The sequence below is a fragment of the Lynx rufus genome, unplaced genomic scaffold (genome assembly GCF_022079265.1).
Source record: "Lynx rufus isolate CCGP_SWC_20201006 ecotype Redwood Valley unplaced genomic scaffold, mLynRuf1.p SCAF_2, whole genome shotgun sequence".
Lineage (NCBI taxonomy): Eukaryota > Metazoa > Chordata > Mammalia > Carnivora > Felidae > Lynx > Lynx rufus.
In genome coordinates this window covers 200,490,136-200,508,595 of record NW_025814834.1, presented here as the reverse complement: position 1 = coordinate 200,508,595, position 18,460 = coordinate 200,490,136, and the positions used below count along the sequence as shown (strand labels likewise).

Sequence of the window (18,460 nt, the reverse complement as noted above, 5' to 3'; positions counted from 1 at the left end):
TCTTATGTCTAAGCCCCCAGTCTATCCCCGCCCCGTCCCTGAGGCCCTGGTCTCTGTCTCAAGCTCCTGTCTCCCGGGAGGGGTCCATCTCCTGGTCCTGCTTTCCCCAGACCTTGAGGTCCACCAGCCACCTCCTCCCTGAAGCCCTGCCCTTCTCCTGCCTCCTCCCTCCCTGGCTCTCTCCTCCTCAGGCTTCCCCTCCTAACTGGCTCCTGGCCCTCATTACTGAGGACGCCCCCTTTCCACGCTGTTTCTTTCCCTGCTCCCCCTGAACTCATTCCCCTTTCCTAAGCCATTGCCCTCTTTGCACGCCATTCCCTCCCTTCCCTGGTACCCCACCCCCACCCTGGGCCTTGCTACCGGGAGGGGTGTCTTTAGTTTCAGTCACCTCCAGACAAGCCCTGACCAGGCCCAAGACAAGCTGCTCAAGGATCCCTATGGGGAGGGTCAGGTCCAGGCTTCGGCAGTGCTGAGACCCCCCATCTTTGCCTCCAGGAGACCCGGCTGAATTGCATCCGCATTGCCAGGAAAGGTAAGGCCCCCTGGGTTCCTTCCGGCCTTCAGCACCGAGTTCCTCTCCTCTGGGCTCTGGGGGACTTAGGCCCTGATCACCCAGGGCTATGGGAGCAGAGGAGGGTGGTCTGTCAGACCTGGGGTCAGGAAGCTTTTCCCTTCCTGGCCCCCATTTGCCCCACCTGAAGGGTTCCTTCTCCCATACCGGGCAGCGGGGCTAACCTCCCTCTTCTCGATCATGGTCACAGAAGTGGCTTTGGCCTGGAACAGGGAGGGGGAGCCGTATGGTTGGGCCACGGGGGTGATGGCACTGGGCACTGGTTCGAGGTTCTGTGTCTGCCCCCTTTGCTGTGGTGGAGGGGAGGTGGACCCTGCAGTGTAGACAGGGAATGGGGTTGGCTTTCGTCCTGAGATGCCCTGAACACACCCAGGTACATAATTCTTTCCCCCCACTGCCTCTTGGGGGGCAAGCGGGTGGCCCCAGGCATCCTTCATCCTCCATCCACTGAAGGCAGGATTTGAGAAAGTAGAGAGGAAAGGGGAGCTCTTCCTGATGGGGTACACAGGGGTGCAGCGGGTGTAGATGGTGAGGGGGAAGATCTGACTGAAAGGCTGGACGTAAGCTGAGGGCGAAGCGCAGGTGTTCGTTTATTCCTTGGGGCTCAGGCCCCTGCCGGCAGTGGGTAGGTGGTTCCTATCTCCCCTCTGACCCTTGGTCTGCTTTATTCTCCCCAGCTGCCTGCAAGGAAAGCAAGCGACCCCTGGAGGTGTCCCAGAGATCGGAGGAGATGGGGCTCATCCTGGGCATCTGTGCGGGGGGACTTGCCGTGCTCATCCTTCTCCTGGGGGCCATCATTATCATCATCCGTAAGGGGTGAGTGAGGAGCGGTGACTGGTGGGCAGAGAGGAGCGGTGGCCGGGGCCCGGGAGGGCAGCCGCCTGGTGAGCGTGGAAGGCCGCCAGCCTGGGCATCAGGCCTGAGGACGGGCCCGAGCCAGGCAACGGGAAGCCAGAGCCTCTGCAAATGAAGCTGCCCTGTAGCGGCTTGGCTGGAGCCCAGGTCTGGCTGGTGCCGGGTGCCGCTATCTAGGGAAGGGTGCTCCGCACCAGCTGCCAAGGAGCGGTGCTGGAAGTGGGCGCCGCCCTGCTGTGCCTGCTGGGCTGTTCCCGCGGGGAGGGTGTGGAGGTCACCCGACTTTGAATCTCTGGCCTCCTGCAGACCAACTTGGGGTCGTGGTGTTGACCCTGAGCAGTGGTGGCGGGTGGGGGGTGCTCACTCCCCTTCAAACCAAGAACACTGAGCCATGGTTCTTCCTGGGCCCCACCCTCCCTTGGGCTCAGCTCGCCCCGGACCCTGGTACTGTTGATTCTTGTGGAGTCTTCCTGGACCCCGAGCCTGCCCCTCCCATCCCCCAGGCCTCCAAGGTCCGGCGTGTTTCCAAGGGATGCCTTTCCTAGTGCCTTTTGCAGTGGGCACCATGGATCCTGGCACATCTGAGAAACCGGAACTTAGAAATTCAGAGTTTCAGAAATCCCGGATTGGGGATTCGAAGAATCTCAAAAGTTAGAATTGTAGAGGCTCAGAGCCCAGAAAGCGAGAGCTGCCTGGTAGTTCAAGGACATCTAGTCTAGTGGTTTTTAAATCTTTTTAAAGCGACAGAACCTGTCTTCAAAACGCCAAATAAACAGCCAGTACGTGGAGCAGACGAAGGCTGAGCCTCTGGTTGGAGCTGGGCTGGAGGCTCCAGAGACCACTCTGGTCCCCCCCACCCCATCCCCCCACTTCATTCCCCACCAGACAGCCCCAGGACGCTGTGGTCCAACCACCTCAATTGAAGGCTGGAGATACTGAGGCCCCAAGGAGGCATGGACCTGTCCAAGGTCACACGGGGCGCCAGAGGCAGAGCCCGCTCCACTCTCTGCCCACCTGGGCTCCTCACAGCTGCTGCTGGGCTCATGCTGGATCTCAGGGCTGCCGGGAGCTGACATGTAGGATTGGGGGGGATGAAGGAGAACTGGCCAGGGCTCCCTTGCCTGAGGCAGGCGGCAGCAGAGAGAGAGTTCCAGAGAGTCTGGAGGTAGGGTGTGCCAGCTAGGTGGGGTTGGCCTGTCCAGGGCATTAAGCTCATTCCTCCCTTCCCTAGTCCCTACACAGCTACTTGAGGCAAAATATTTTAAACCATCGTTTGATGACTATTACTGTGTGCCAAGGCCTTTACATATACCATCCGTTAGCTACTGAGCACCTACTGTGTGCCAGGCACCGTTCTGGTGCTCAGGATACATCAGAGAACATTTCCTTCTTGGATCCTGACCCATGAAGCAGGTCAAAGCCCTTTTTCACAGATGAGGGAACTGTAATCGAGCAACTTGACCTTGTCACTCGGCTGGTAGGTGGCGGGGCCTGGTCTGAACCCAGTCCTGACTGCAAAGCCCGTGCTCCTTATGGCCGTGGACGCGAAGGGCCTCACCATGGCTTGCGCACGGTTGGTGTCCAGAATTAGCAAGTTCCTGTCCTCCCCTGTGGGGGATCTGGAAGTCAGTTCTGGGTCTGGAGCCCTGGAGAAGGCTGTAAGGGAGTGATCAGATTTGGGGGGCTTGCAGATAGTATTTGAGGCCTTAGAAATCTACACTCGAGGAGAGCGGGGTGTCACCCAGGAGAGGATCGGTCAGAGACGCTGCTGGGGCCTCACTGGGAAACCCCGCACTTCATACACCTGCTATTCCATAAACCTTTCCAGGCTACCCCAGAACCCCCTAGGATCCCCCCAGATTCCCTTCCTTCCTTCCTTCCATTTGGCCCACTTCTATAGCACCTCGCTGCATCCTCCCAAATCCTACCCTTGCCTTCAGGGTGCACTTTGCTCCTCAGGGCTCCCCCCAGTCTGCCTTGCGGGGTGTCAGGGGCCAGAGCAGGTCTGGCAGGGATGGAGGTGTTCACATTAAATGTAATGGACTGGGTAGGAGGTTGCTGAGGGAGGGCTGACACCCAGTTGCAACCCCCCCTGCTCATCGTCATGGGAGGAAGGAGGCGGCCTGGAGCAGGGGTGGTTCTGGGAGACAGTGGGGGCTGGGGGCAGCGAGGGGGAGGTCGGGTTCCCCATCCTGCCCTGCCTCGGTGGATAGTGAGCCTGGATGCATCCGCGCTTGGGGAACTCACCAGGCGGGGTCACATGCCTTCTTCTGTTTCCAGAATCCCATCCTTCTCTTTTCCAGTACTTTCTTCTCCCTGCACTTTTACTTACTTGTAGTGCCTTGTTTATTTTTCTTCCCTGCTGGGCTGAGAGCCCCATGAGGGCAGAGAAATTTGTCTTGTTGGCTGTGCATCCCCAGGGTCTGGTCCAGTGGGATGGGGTCCTCTTGAACCCCTAGCTCCCAAGTCAGCAGGTGGAGAGAGGCAGGGAAGGGTGAGGCTGACAGTGGCCCCTGGGTGTGGGGGGGTGGTCATTATTAACCTCACTCGTTTCGAGGAGGATACGGGTGCTCATAGACATGGAGTTGTTTTATTTAATTTCTCTCTTTATTGAGTACCCGATTCAAAGAAACATTTATTGGAGGGTTGTAATATCCTGGGCACTGTCCTGGGTCCCGGGACCCAGCAGTGGGCAAAAGAGATAAGGAGGCTGCCCTCCTGTGCTTTGCAGCTAGTGTGGAGTCTGGCGTTAAACTAGAAAAAGCACAAATGTCAATTGTGAAAAGAACAGTGTGCCCGGGTGGGGGATGGAGAGAGGGTAAAGGTGACATAATAGAGTTGGTGATTACGGGGGTCTTTGGGGAAGGTCCTTGAAAAGTCATTGACATTTCAGCTGAGGACAGAGGAACGCCGTTTCTTCACCCATTCCCCACCCTTTTGGGGGCCCCTGTGACCTGCCACGGGGCCTGGACCCTCCCCTAGCTCCTGGGATGGATGACAGGAGACGTGCTGTGTGACCTTCAGCCACTCTCTTGCCCTCGCTGGGCCTCAGCCTTCCACACTATTCTCCTTCTCTTCCCCCCAGTCTGCAGGATTCCCTTGTGCAAGGCCGTTCATTGGGGTCCCTGATGGCCGGGTGGTGTGGGGGCAGGTGAATGGAAAACCCCCGGATGTGCCTGGATGAGGCCTCAGGAGGGAGCTGGCTCTGGGGGGTCAGGGTCCCGGGACCGGCATCGGCACTCTGCCCGTGACCCTCTCTCTGGGCAGGGGCGGACCGTGACCCTCTGGGACTTGTCTTCCCCGCCAGCGAAGTGGGACAGACCCAAGCGATGCTTCGGGTGCCCAGAGGGGGTGGCCTGGCTCCTTCGATGGACCCCACGCTCAGGGGCAGTCTGGGTGAGGGAGGGCCGGCCTCCCCTTTGCCCCGGAGTCCGGCTGGAGCCCTCCACGCCTCCCCCTCCCCCAGCCACCGCTCCCAGGCACAGGTGTAGGCAGAGGGGCCTGCAGGTGTGAGTGGCACTGGGACCGAGGGGTGGGGCTGCAGGGGAGAGCCAGTCACCTGTGAGCATGTGAGGGCGTGTCTGTGCGTCAGAGGGAACGCATCTGTGCGTGAGTGTGTGTGTGACTGTGTCTGTGTGTCCTGTGAGTGCGTGTCGTGGTGCGTGTGTGAGTACGTGTGCACGAGTATGTCTACCTGTGTGTCTGTGTGAGTGCACGAGTGTGTCAGTGCTTGTGTCTGTGTGTATGCGTGAACACGTGTGTATCCACGTGAGCGCGTCTGTTTACGTGCGAGCGTGCACGTGCGTGTATTTCTCTCTGTGTCTGTGTGTGTGTGACTGTGTGTGACAGCTCTGCTTCCTGAGGCCCTTTCCCCACCTCCCCCTCACTCCAGCAGCAGGCTCGGGGAAGGTTCTGGAAGGGTCTGGGGTCTCGGTTTTCAGCGACCGAGCCCAGCCAGGCCTTGGGACAAGGGAGGTCCTTCTGACCTGCCCGGTCCCTGGCCAGCGCCCCCCTCGGCACAGAGAGCACCAGGCCCCTCCCTGCTGGCCGGGTGCCGCCCACCTTGTGGCAGGACCACGGGCCCAACTGTGCTGTTCTCTTTGCACGCTGCCAGGAGGGACCACTATGCCTACTCCTACTACCCGTAAGTAGTTCCGCCCCGCCCCCTGGGCCCCGCGTCTTCCTCCTCCTCCCCCTCCCCCTCCTCCTCCCCCTCCTCCTCCCCCTCCCCCTCCTCGTCCCTCCTCCTCCTCCTCCACCCCCTCCCCCTCCTCCCATTCTTCCCTCTCCTCCCCTTCTTCCTCCTCCTCCTCTTCCTCCCCCTTCTCCTCCCCCTCCTCCCCCTCCTCCCCCTCCTCCCCCTCCTCCCCCTCCTCCCCCTCCTCCTCTTTCTCCTCCCCTCCTCCCACTGCTCCCCCTCCTCCTCCTCCTCCTCCCCCTCCTCCCATTCTTCCCTCTCCTCCCCTTCTTCCTCCTCCTCCTCTTCCTCCCCCTTCTCCTCCCCTCCTCCCACTGCTCCCCCTCCTCCCCCTCCTCCTCTTTCTCCTCCCCTCCTCCCACTGCTCCCCCTCCTCCCCCTTCTCCCCTTCTCCCTCCTCCTCCTCCCCCTCTTCTTCCCCCTTCCTCCTCCCCCTCCTCTCCCTCCTCCCCTTCCCCCTCCCCTCCTCTTCCTCCCCTCCCCCTCCTCCTCCCTTCCCCCCACCTCCCCTCCCCCCTCCTCCCCCTCCTCCCCCCTCCTCCTCCTCCTCCTCCTCCTTGTGTGGAGGTCCTTATGCAGATCCTCACGCAGGTCCACAGCCGTGCACGTGTGTGTGCCCACCCTGGCAGCTGTCCCCCACAGTGCACACAGCTGTCGGGTCACCACGAGCTCGTTCTCCAGCCAGGTAGCCCCAGGCTCTTCAGACCCACCGTTTCTGGGCGCTTCCTCTGGGCCCTGTCTGTACACAGGATCCTCACAGCCACTGAGAGAAGCAGCACCGTGATCACTCCCGTGTTACTGATGCGGGGACCGAGGCTCAGAGAGGTCAAGGGACTTGTCAGAGGTCCCAGGAAGAGCCAGAGCTGGGGTTACCACCCAGGCCCCATCGGCCTCCTGATGCTACTGTTTTCTGCCTCTGTCTTCTCCTACTCTGCCAGCCTTCCGGAACGTTCCCTGCACCTGTGCTTGTTCTCCCTCCTTACAAAGCAGCTCAGGAGGCCCCAGGACAGCCCAGAGGATGGTGGGCTCTCACCTCCTCCTCCCTGAACCCTCCACCTGCATGGACGTTCTCCAGTGTCACACCAGCTTTTCCAGCCACCAAGCCCCCCTTCCCCGGGCAAGTCAGGGGGAGCCTCCAGCCGGGCTTTTACAGGAATCGCTGACAAGACAGGTCTCCCTCCCCCTCTACTTGTGCAGTTAATGTTCGAACAGAAATGCAGAACTTTTCCAAGTGTCCGTATTACGTCCCATCTGCTGCACGAATCTCGCCCTGAGTTCAGCTGGAGGCCGGCAGTGTCCGTGTCCCTCCGGCTTCTGTCCTCTGTGGATCTGCTCGGTTGGTGGCTGTAGTTCTTCCCAGTGAACCAAGAAGCCTGGGCGGGGGACAGAGCCCTGTGGTACACCACGGAGACTGCCTTCTAGCGTGACCGGCTGTCCTCTGGCCATGGCCCTCTGTCTGCCCTCCCTGTGGTTTGCTGGCGTCTGCCTGTCCCTCCCTCTCTCTCCTTGTCATTGTCCCTTTACTCTCTCTCCTCTTCCCTCTTTTCCTTCTCTTATTCTTCTGATTCCCTTGCCCACTCCCCCCCGCCCGCTCCCCCTTCTTTTTCAACTTCTCTTTTATGCCAGTGATCAAGGTCACAGTCCCAGAGGCTTTTCATCTGTCCACAGAGGGGTCCTTGGCTGTGCTCTGGGCCAAAGTGAGGGTGATGCCCAGAGCTTTGTGGTTGGGGCATCCAGGAATCACCCTGTCTTCCCTGCCCCAGACAGCTCTTGAGCTAGGATCAGAATTTACCTGTTTGGGAAGATCCCTTTATTGGCCTCTTCATCTCCACTGATGGTCAGGGGTCCTGAGCCCTGTTAACCTGGAAGTCCTTCCTTAGGTCTACCCCACATCCTGCGTGCTGCAGGTCCCTGCAGTATAAATGGCTCTCTTGTCTTTAGCCCTTCCTGTGATTGGGCCCCTGACTCTTCCAGTCTCAACAACGGTCCCAAGTCATTTCCTCTTTCCCTTTTGCTCAGCCCCTCGGTCATGGGTCTGTGGCCCCTGTTCTTCTTCCCACTTTCCTCCAAGTCCTCTAGAGTCACAGACGGCCATCCTCATCTGTAAGGCTGGGCTAGAGGCCTGGGCAGGTCCTTTGTCTAGGGCCCTCTTCACAAGGCCTCTCGGGGGGGACTGGGGCCTCTTGCCTTCTCCCTCCGCTGCTTCCGGTGGCTGGATGGACTGCTTGCCAGTGACAGGAATCTCTTTACAGCCTAATGTCTTTACAAGTCTAATGTGGCCCACGGTGGGGCCACTCAGGGGTTGGTGGGGGATAGGAAGAAGCCAGTTGGAGTTCATCCCATGCCCAGAGGAAGACTCCTGAGCATTGGCTGAGCAGTGGCCAGACTCTGCCGTGAAGGAGGAGCACCATCCCCTTCGTAGGCAAAAAAGTTCTTAGGGCACATGTTTGGTGAGGATGGGGAGACGAGGGTGGCTCTGGGGCATGCTGGGGTTGGAGCTGGGGAAGCCATCTTCCTAGCTTGGATGGCATGACAGCTGTGACACCAGAATAGTCCCAGGGTGACTATTCTTCCCATATCCTGAGCCCTTGAGGCCAGTGACAGGAGCCAGGTCCCAGCCCGAGGCCACTGCTGCTTCATTCCTTGTCCTCAACAGTGGTCCCCAAGATGAGGACTCTGCTCGGTCCCTTTTTTTGGAGGTAACAGCTCTCTGGGTATGGTGAGCAAAGGATAGAGACGGAGCCCTCTCAGTATTCAGAGATGCTTCTAGAATGACTCCTGGCCTCAAGGCCCCCTGACTGTCGGGCCTCCCCATCCATCTCTGGGTGTCGTTCTGTCCAGCTCAGCACCCCTGTCTCTTGTCAACCCCTCTCTGCAGAAAGCCCGTGAACATGACCAAAGCCACCGTCAATTACCGCCAGGAGAAGACCCACATGATGAGTGCCGTGGACCGGAGCTTCACGGACCAGAGCACCTTGCAGGAGGATGAGCGACTGGGCCTCTCCTTCATGGACGCCCACGGCTACAGCCCCCGGGGTGAGTGCCTGGCCTTCCCGCCCCTTCCTCGTGGCTCTGGGCTCCACACTTGAACTAGTAGGACTGGGCCCCTCTGATGAGTTCTGTAACACCTTGAACCCAAACTGAAGCATCTGTTGTTCTCCTGTGGGGTACCAGTGCAGGTGCTGGCAAAGCAGAGAAGGCACAGGTATTGCTTTTGCCCTGGGAGAGCTTTAGGAAGATGGAGGACTTAGACACAGGCTCATCTGGAAGGAATGCGAGGTCACATGTTGATTGGGGGAAGTGCTCTGGGGGCTCAGTGTGATCAGAGGGGACCAGAGCAGTCTCACGGCCATTGAGCACCTGCTGTGCGACAGACAGGGGACCAGTGGCTAAGAAGGATTGCTCTGGAGTCCGACAGACCTGCATTTGCATCTCACACCCCCTAGCTGGGTGATCCAGGGAAAGTCACTTAATCTCTCTGGATGTCTGCTTCCTCATGTACAGAGTGGAGCTAAAGATCATCTCTGCTGGTAGATCTGTTGGAAGACTAAGTTAGCTATTATGTGTACATCATTTAGTGCTGTGCCCGGCTTGCAGGAAGAATAGGGTGAATTAGCCACACGTGCTAGGAGCTTGTCATAAATCATCTCCTCACACGTCTGTTTCTTCTAGTTAGTGTTGATTTGTACCAATGAAAATACGCAATGTTTGTGAAAGTCATGCAGTGATAAAATACCACAAACACTGGTGAACCACACTGGTGTATTAGAACATCATCTGGGGGACGCCCGGGGGGCTCTGTCTGTGAAGCATCCGACTTCGGCTCCGGTCATAATCTCACGGTTCGTGGGTTCGAGCCCTGCATCGGGCTCTGTGCTGCCAGCTCAGAGCCTGGAGCCTGCTTCAGATTCCGTGTCTCCCTCTCTCTCTGCCCCTCGCTGGCTTGCACTCTGTCTCTCTTGCAAAAATAAGTAAACGTTAAAGCAAATAATAATAATAAAAAAAGAACATCGTCTGGGTGTCCCTCCCTGAGTATATGCCCTACATCCCTCTTAGACATAAACGTCCCCCTGAAATCTGTGTTTATAATTTCCTTACCTTTTGGGGAGCAGTTTTTCCATGTGGGCACGCATCCCCAAAACAGTGCATTGTGTAACTGCTTGTTTCTGAGCTTTATAAAAAATGCAATCACACTGTGTTTCGACTCAACATTGTGTTTCTAATGTCTACCCAGGTGGATATTTCGCTGTCATTTCTTTGATTTTCTCTGATGTATAGTTTTCCATTGTATGAACGTATCGCAATTCACTCTCCATTCTGCCATGCAGCCACATCTGATTTGCTTCCCGTCTTCTTGTTATTACAAACGAGGCTGCTCTGAATGTGCTTAAATGGGTCTCCAGATGCACCTGCGCAGGAGATTCGAGAAGCCGGCTCACAGAGCGTGTGCTTGCTGCTCTCTAGAAGGCACTGCCGACTTGTGTCCCGGAGTGGCTTTGCCCGTGCTCACGCCCGGCAGCAGCGAGTGAGAAATTCTGCTGCTCTCCGGCGAGCTCAGAGTTTGCCAGGCTTCTTCACTTTTGCCAAACTGGTTTGTATAAAATGGGAATTCTCTGTAGTCTCAATTTGCATTTCTCTGATTACTAATGAGGTTGAGCATATTTTCAAATCATTATTGGCCATTCAGCTTTCTTCTTCTATGAAATGCCTGTTCATGCCTTTTACCTAATTTTCTATTAGGTTTTCTGTTGCTTTCTTAGTGGTTTTTAGGAGTTCTTTACATATTTAGGATGATAATCACTTTTCACTTATGAATTGCAAATACCTTCTCCCAATTTGCGGCTCATCTTCTCAGGTTATTTATAGTGTCTGTGGAGGAACAAGTTTTTATTTTAACTTAGTCAAGTTCATCAGTCTTTCCCTTTCTGATTTCGACTTTTTGTGTTTTCTTCAAGAGTTCCTCCCTCGCAGGGTCATACAATATTTTTTTCTAAGCCCCTTTTTATATTTTGTGCTGAACATTTAAATCTTTACCCCTCTGTGATTAATTTTTGTGTGTGATATGAATTAAGGATTTTCTTTTTCTTTTTTTTTTTAAGGGCTACATTTTATTTATTTAGTTTTGGTGTTTTTTTTTTTTTTGAGAGAGAGTGCAAGCCAGGGAGGGCCAGAGATAGGGGGGGACAGAGGATCTGCAGTGGGCCCCTCACTGACAACAGCAAGCCCGATGTCGGGGTCAAACTCAGGAGCCACGAGATCATGACCTGAGCCGAGGTTGGACGCTCGGCTGACTGAGCCACCCAGGCACCCCTGATCCCTTATATTTTTGATTTCCCATTGCAAATGGTACATTGTGTGGGTGTGTGTGGCAAAATCCACATAACATAGAATTTACCACCTTGACCATTCTCCAGTGTGCAGTTTGCTGATATTAAATACATTCATAATGTTGGGAACCATCACAATCACCCAACACTACAGCTCTGTTCGTCTCATAAAACTGAAACTCTGTTCCCATGAAGCATTAACTGCCCATTCCTGCCTCTTCCCAGTCCCTGGCAACCCCCGTTCTATTTGGTGTTTCTGTGAATTTGCTCTAATTATCTCATAGATGTGGAGTCACACGGCATCTGTCTTTTTATGCCTGGTCTGTGTCACTTAGCTTGTTTTTCAAGCTTCTTTCATCTTCTAGCATCTTTCAGAATTTCCCCCTTTTTAGGGTTGAGTAATATTCCACGGCATCCGTAGTGTATGAGGGCTCCAGTTTCTCCACATCCTTGTAACACTTGTTATTTTCTGTGTTTTTCTTGCCAGCAGCCATTCTAGTGGGTGTGAGGTCTTATGTCATTGTAGTTCTGATCTGCAGTTGCCTAATGATGCACCGTGTCATGTTGGGCATGTGCCATTTGCGTATCTTCTTTGGGGAAATATCTATTCAGGCAACTTTGCCCATTTTTGAATTGGGTTGTTTGGTTTTTTTGGTCCTAGAGTTTTAGGAGTTCTCTCTGTATGTTAGATTTTAAGCCCTTATCAGATATATGATTTGCAAATGTTTTCTCCTATCCTGTGGCTTGCCTTTTTACTCTGTGGATTGTGTCTTTGAAGGCACAAATTTTTAAAAATTTTCATGAGGTCCAATTTGCCTATTTTTTGTTTCTTGTTGCCTGTGCTTTTGGTGTCATAGCCAAGAAATTATTGCCAAATCCAGTGTTATGAAGCTTTTGCCCGTACTTTCTTCTTTATTTAAAAAAATTTTTTTTAATATTTTTGTTTATTTTTGAGACAGAAAGCACAAGCTGGGGAGGGGCAGAGAGAGAGGGAGACAGGAACCTCAGCGGGCTCCATGCTGACAGCAGAGAGCCTGATTCAGGGCTTGAACTCATGAGTCATGAGATCATGACCTGAGCTGAAGTCAGGTGCTTCACCGACTGAGCCACCCAGGCACCCCAACCCTGTGTTTTCTTCTTTTTTTTTTTTTTAATTTTTTTTTTTTTACATTTTATTTATTTTTGAGACAGAGAGAGACAGAGCATGAATGGGGGAGGGCCAGAGAGAGAGGGAGACACAGAATCTGAAACAGGCTCCAGGCTCTGAGCTGTCAGCACAGAGCCCGACGAGGGGCTCGAACTCACAGACCGCGAGATCATGACCTGAGCCGAAGTCGGCCGCTTAACTGACTGAGCCACCCAGGCGCCCCCCCCCCCGTGTTTTCTTCTAAGAGTTTTATAGTTTTACCTCTTACATTGAGGTCTTTGATTCATTTTGAGTTGATTTTTGTATCTGGTGTGAGGTAGGGATCCAACTTCATTCTTTTGCATGTGGATGTCCAGTCTTCCTCAGCACAAATGGTACACTTTTAAAATATTACATTTCTAATAGTTGCTCCTATAGAGAAATATAGTTGATTTTTTATGTGTATATGTTGATCTTATATCCATACTCCCTGATAACCTTATTTATTAATTCTCATTTATCTATAGAATCTTTTGGGTTTTCTGAGTATGTTCAAAGGATCTGTAAATACTGCCAGTTCTGTTCCTTGTTTCATTTCTCCTTTTTTTTTTTCCCCTTGTCTTTCTGTGTGGCACTGGCTGGGGCCTCCAGCACCGTGTCGAATGGAAGTGGTTATAGCACGAATCCTTGTCTTGTTTTCCTGATTTCAAAAGGAATGCTTCTAACACAAAACACTGAGAATGAAGTTTGCTACAGTTTTTGGTAGAAATGTTTTATCAGATTAACAAAATGCTAGCAGGTTTTATTTAAATGGGCATTAAACTTACCAAATGCTTTTTCTGTACTTACTGTCCTATGTATATTTTTTTTTTTTAACGTTTATTTATTTTTGGGACAGAGAGAGACAGAGCATGAACGGGGGAGGGGCAGAGAGAGAAGGAGACACAGAATCGGAAACAGGCTCCAGGCTCTGAGCCATCAGCCCAGAGCCTGACGCGGGGCTCGAACTCACAGACCGCGAGATCGTGACCTGGCTGAAGTCGGACGCTTAACCGACTGCGCCACCCAGGCGCCCCTGTATATTTTTTTATTTTGTTAATGAGGTGTGTGGTATTTTTTGATTTTATAAAGTTAAAACAACTTTCCATGCCTGGGATAAATTCAGCTTGGTCATGATGCATTGCATTTTTTACGCCTTGTTGGATTCAGTATAGTTATAATATCGTTCAAGATTTCAAAGCTGTATTCCAGAGTGGGATTGGCCCGTGATTTTTATTTTTTGTGCTATCCTTGTCTGGTTTTTGGTATCAAGATTCTGTTTGTCTTGTAAAATGCACTGAGGTCTCTTCTCTTTTTTCCTTGTTATGAAAGACTGGAATAATTGGCACCTCGAAAGCTTGGTGGAATTCATCTATAACACAATCCTTTTCTGTTGTTTTCTTTACAGAAATATTTAGTTTATTTATTGAGAGACCATGCATGTGTGCAAGAGGGACGGGGAGAGGGGGAGAGAATCCCAAGCAGGTTCCATACCAAGTGCAGAGCCTGATGTGAGGCTTGATCTCATGAATTGTGAGATCATGACCTGAGCCCAAATCAAGAGTTGGACACTTAACTGACTGAGCCACCCAGGTGCCCCCTTTATGGAAAAATTTTAAACTTTTAATTCTGTTTAAAGGAGCAAAGGACTGTTGAAACTTTCTATTTTTTTCCAAGCCACTTGTAGTAAGTCTTATTTGTCCAGGAATTTGTCCATTTCATTTAAGTCTTCAAATTCACTGACATGCACTTATTTTTCAAGTTCTCTTTGTGATCTCCCTCATTAAATTTTCACCCCAGCCCTGCACGGTAGCTATTATGACTCATCTTACAAATGAGGAAACAGAGACGCTCAGAGAGGGGACTTCACTTGTCAAACAGCCAGAAAGTGGCAGAGCCAGGATTTATTTATTATTATTATGTTTAAAATTTATTTATTTTTTAATGTTTATTCATTTTTGAGACAGAGAGAGCACGTGCTGGGGAGGGGCAAAGAGAGAGTGAGCAGGCTTCATGCTGTCAGGGCAGAGTCTGATGCGGGGCTCAAACCCATGAACCACGAGATCATGACCCGAGCCGAAACCAAGAGTCAGATGCTCAACTGACTGAGCCACCCAGGTGCCTCCAGAGCCAAGATTTAAATGCAGGTCTTTCTGAGTTGCAAAGAGCTGTTTCCACTGTCTCGTGCTAGGCCCCGAGGCACAGGCAGGATTTGGACAGCAGAGATAGGAAAGGAAGGGCATAGGGTGAGGGAACAGCATGTGCAGATGCGTGGAGGTGAACATGTGAGGAAACCAGGGAGAGGTGTGAATGGGTGGGAAACTCAAGTGGGCATCGGGGAGAGTGGGAGGTGGGGGCGGTGTGGGCACATGCCTTGCTGCTGAATCTTGTTGAGAGATCCAGAGAGGCAGGGTGCGTGGGCTCTGCCCCCCAACCAGCTCGCTGACAGCTGGGGAGACGTGGCCTAGGGAAGTCGGGCCCAGGCTCATTGCCATGTGGACACAGTGGGAACGATTAGTGCCGCCAGAGTTTTGAAAAGATGTACCTTCGGGCAGCGGTGGTCAGAGTTTGGGCTGGGGCTGGACGAGACGTGGCTGACGGTGAGAGGGGGAGTGGGCCCCGGGGCACGGCGTAGGGCAGGGAGAAGGCGTGAAGGCCAGGTGTCTTCGGGAGGCGGGGGCCATGTGTCAACTCCTTTTGTCTCTCTCCACGCCCCGCCCCTGGTCCAGCCTCCACCTCCTTCTTGGCTTTCCAAACAGAGGAGGCCAGAGTTTTGTGGTGTGGAACAGAAAGCTGCGATGATTTTGATGCCTGCTTAGTCTGTGAACTTTACCATGGGGACCTCTCACGCTGAGTCAGTGGTGGCAGGCTGGCCGTAAAGCAGCCGGCTGGGGTCCTACAGTGGAGAAGGACCAAGGAAGGAAGGCCCCCGCTTGGCCAGCCAGCTGCCCTGGCTTTCTGGGACTACTTATGTCAACAGCCCCAACTACAGGTGCTCACTCTGTGCCAGGCACCGGACTGGGTGCTTTATATGCATTATCTTGCTTAATATTTATCTAATCGTATTGGAGAGGAACAGTTTTTGTCTTCATTTGACGTGTGACGAGAGAAATTGAGGGAGAGGAAGTACCATCACCAAGGTGACGTGCGGAGATGGGATTTGATCTCGGGCCTATTTGGCTCCAGAGCCTGTCTCTTAATCACCACGTTACACTGTATCCCCTGAGGATGTTTCAGGAAACAAACAAACAAAAAGCTCTCTGTGGTGAAACATTGCTATTTCTACTCAGCTCTTGGAGTTTGTTTTTTTTTTAACATTTATGTATTTTTGACAGAGAGAGAGAGAGAGAGAGACAGAGCATGAGTGGGGGAGGGGCAGAGAGAGAGGGAGATACAGAATCGGAAGCAGGCTCCAGGCTCTAAGCTGTCAGCGCAGAGCCCGATGCGGGGCTTGAACTCACGGACCACGAGATCACGACCTGAGCCAAAGTCGGATGCTCAACAGACTGAGCCACCCAGGCACCCCATCTCTTGGAGATTTAAAATGCACACTAATATGTAGAGGCCCTGAGAGGTCTTACAGAGAAAAAGACATATTTACTTTTGTTTCAACTGGAATTTCATAGATTCCTTTAATTTTTTTTTTAATGTTCATTTATTTTTGAGAGAGAGAGAGACAGAGAGAGACAGAGCACAAGCAGAGGGAGGACAGATAGAGAGGGAGACACAGGATCCGAAGCAGGCTCCATGCTCTGAGCCATCAGCACAGAGCCCGACGTAGTGCTTGAACCCACGAGCTGTGAGATCATGACCTGAGCCAAAGTCAGAGGCTTAACCCACTGAGCCATCCAGGCGCCCCTCATGGAGTCTTTTAAAACAGAGAACCCCTCGTCACCTTTCTTCTCTTCTTATTCTTCTTTTTAAATGTTTATTTATTTATTTTGAGAGAGAACGCGTGCATGTGTACATGTGAGTGGGGGAGGAGCAGAGAGAGAGAGAGAGAGAGGGAGAGAGAGAATCCCAAGCAGGCTCCACACTGTCAGCGCAGAGCCCAATGCGGGGCTGGGTCCCATGAACCCATGAGATTATGACCTGAGTTGAAATCAAGAGTTGGACCCTTTACCGACTGAGCCACCCAGGCAGCCCCACCCGCTTGTCTGCTTCTTTTTAATGGAGTAACACTTAGTCATCTACCATGGTCAGTATTTTCTGGAATGCACTTTAGCAAGCACTGTGTTAGGCAAGTCTCTCTTCTTTGGACCTCAGCTTCTCCATCTGAAGAATTAAGGGCTTGGGGTATCTGACCACAGTGGTATCACTGGCACATGACTTGCCCTCCAGCTGTAAGTAACTAGAAAATCTGGATAAAATGTGAAGTGATTGTTTTCAGACATTGGGTGGCAGGCAGCTCAGGACTGATTCCCAAGAGAAGAGAAATAAATGAGGTGGGCCATGCCATCACATTGCCTGTCTGCCTGGAGGCAGTTTTCAAACGGAGGCACAGGACTAAGGGACCCAAGCAGGGCAGGGCAGTCCCCCTGATTCAAAGAGAAGGGACTTGGAGTTTGGGGGAGTTGAGCAGCACAGCAGTCTGTCCTGGTGTCATGCCTTCAATCATGAGTTAATCATGAGTAGGAAGCAGATGCCTGGCACTGAAGGTTCCCTAGGAAGGCTCTTGTTGGCTAAGATCTGAAGGATGGATAGGAGTTCACCAGGCAGGAACAGGAGGGGAAGGGTGTTGGAGGTGGTGACAAGGGAGGGTGCTGGCATCTAGGCCCTCCTGGGAGTTCCTCACCTGCCCCGTCCAGCGCAGACCTGGGCAGAGAACAGCCATGAGCAACACGGAGGGCTGGCCTTGACTAAGCCCCTGCATGGTACCCAGGACAAGTGGAGGGAAATGAGTGGTGAGTGTGTGAGAGGGAGTGTCCAGAGTGGGGCACTTTTCTCAGTGCCACAACCTGATCTGGGTGACCATGGTGGGATGTCCTTGGGGAGGCTGACTGGGAGAGCGAGGAGTCGGTGGGCCTGGGGGGAGGGGATAGTTTTCCCTGGGTGTGTGTGTGTGTGTGTGTCGCTGTGAACCCCTCGACCTGTTCCCGGATTGGCTGAGGCCGCTGCACAGGCTGACAATGGAAATGCTTGCGCAGGAGAAATGCTTCTATTCAGGTGCCTCGCATTAATCTATGGAGGGGGTGGCAGCGGCAGCTAATTTGGGGATTTGCTTGTCTTTGAATGGGGGTAATTACTGGGAGTTGCCAATTGTTCCAGATTGTTCCCTGGAAGAAGGGGAGGGGGGGTACTCTCCTGGGCTCTGCTGAGCGCTGCCCCCTGCAGGCAGTGTGGTGAGGTCACAGAGGGGTGGTCCGGGCTGGGGGAGCCACAGGACGGAGTCAGGGGAGCCCAGGATCCCAGCAGGCGGGGCTGGGCCAATAGGGCCCTCCGAGGTCACGTGACCCAACGCGCTCATTTTACAGCCGGAAAAACCGAGGCAGGAGGGAAGGGACTTGCCCAGGGGTGCGCCGCGTGGGCCCAGCCAGGCTGCTCGGCCCCAGGGAACGGCCTCCTTGTTGGCCATGCTCCCCCCGCCCCTCCCCCATCCCCGAGTCTGTCTGGAACTCCCCAGCCTGGGGGCTGTGCGTGTCAGGAACCCCCTGTCCTTTCTCTGACTGCAGGAGACCAGCGCAGTGGTGGGGTCACTGAGGCCAGCAGCCTCCTGGGGGGCTCACCGCGGCGTCCGTGTGGCCGGAAGGGCTCCCCATATCACACGGGGCAGCTGCACCCCGCAGTGCGCGTGGCCGACCTCCTGCAGCACATCAACCAGATGAAGACGGCCGAGGGCTATGGCTTCAAGCAGGAGTACGAGGTGCAGGGCCCCAGGCCAGCCGGGCCCCCTCGCCAGGGCCTCGCCTGGCTCCCCCTCACTGTGGACCCTGACCCTGGGCAACCCTCAGCCTAGCCCGGGATGGACCTTTGCTCTGACAGTCCCTAACTCGACCTAATTTTTTCTTTTTACCTTGATCCCAACCTCAGACTGACCTGGTTTCTCACACTCGTCCTAACCCTCACTTGAAATCTGACCTTGAATCTTCTCGTAGTCTCCATCTGGACCCTGATCATGATCTCTATCCTCTCCCCGATATGACTCTGACCACCAATACCGACCCTGACCTCTAACCTAACACCCAGTCCGACTTTGACCCTGACTCATCCTAAGTTCCATTTGAACTCTAATTTGAAGCCTGTCCTCCCTCCATCTAGACTGTGGCACCACCTTATTCTGATCTCAGCTTGCCTTTCGCCTTTATCTTCTTCCCAACTCAAACCTGGATTTACCCTAAACCTGA

General features: G+C 53.6%; 1 protein-coding gene across 5 annotated transcripts in view; it reads left to right on the top strand.

The window, feature by feature from the left end:
- The window catches only part of PTPRU (protein tyrosine phosphatase receptor type U), a 79,878-nt gene that overhangs the window by 41,815 nt on the left and 19,603 nt on the right, over positions 1 to 18,460 (top strand). For 3 of the 5 annotated variants that reach the window (XM_047084095.1, XM_047084092.1, XM_047084094.1), the window contains exons 13-16: positions 496 to 532; positions 1,249 to 1,387; positions 8,503 to 8,660; positions 17,789 to 17,979. In XM_047084095.1, the coding sequence (XP_046940051.1) occupies positions 496 to 532; positions 1,249 to 1,387; positions 8,503 to 8,660; positions 17,789 to 17,979 (525 nt within the window). Of the gene's footprint in view, positions 1 to 495; positions 533 to 1,248; positions 1,388 to 5,540; positions 5,571 to 8,502; positions 8,661 to 17,788; positions 17,980 to 18,460 lie in introns of all 5 variants that reach the window. The other 2 variants (XM_047084091.1, XM_047084093.1) reach the window with 1 other exon arrangement.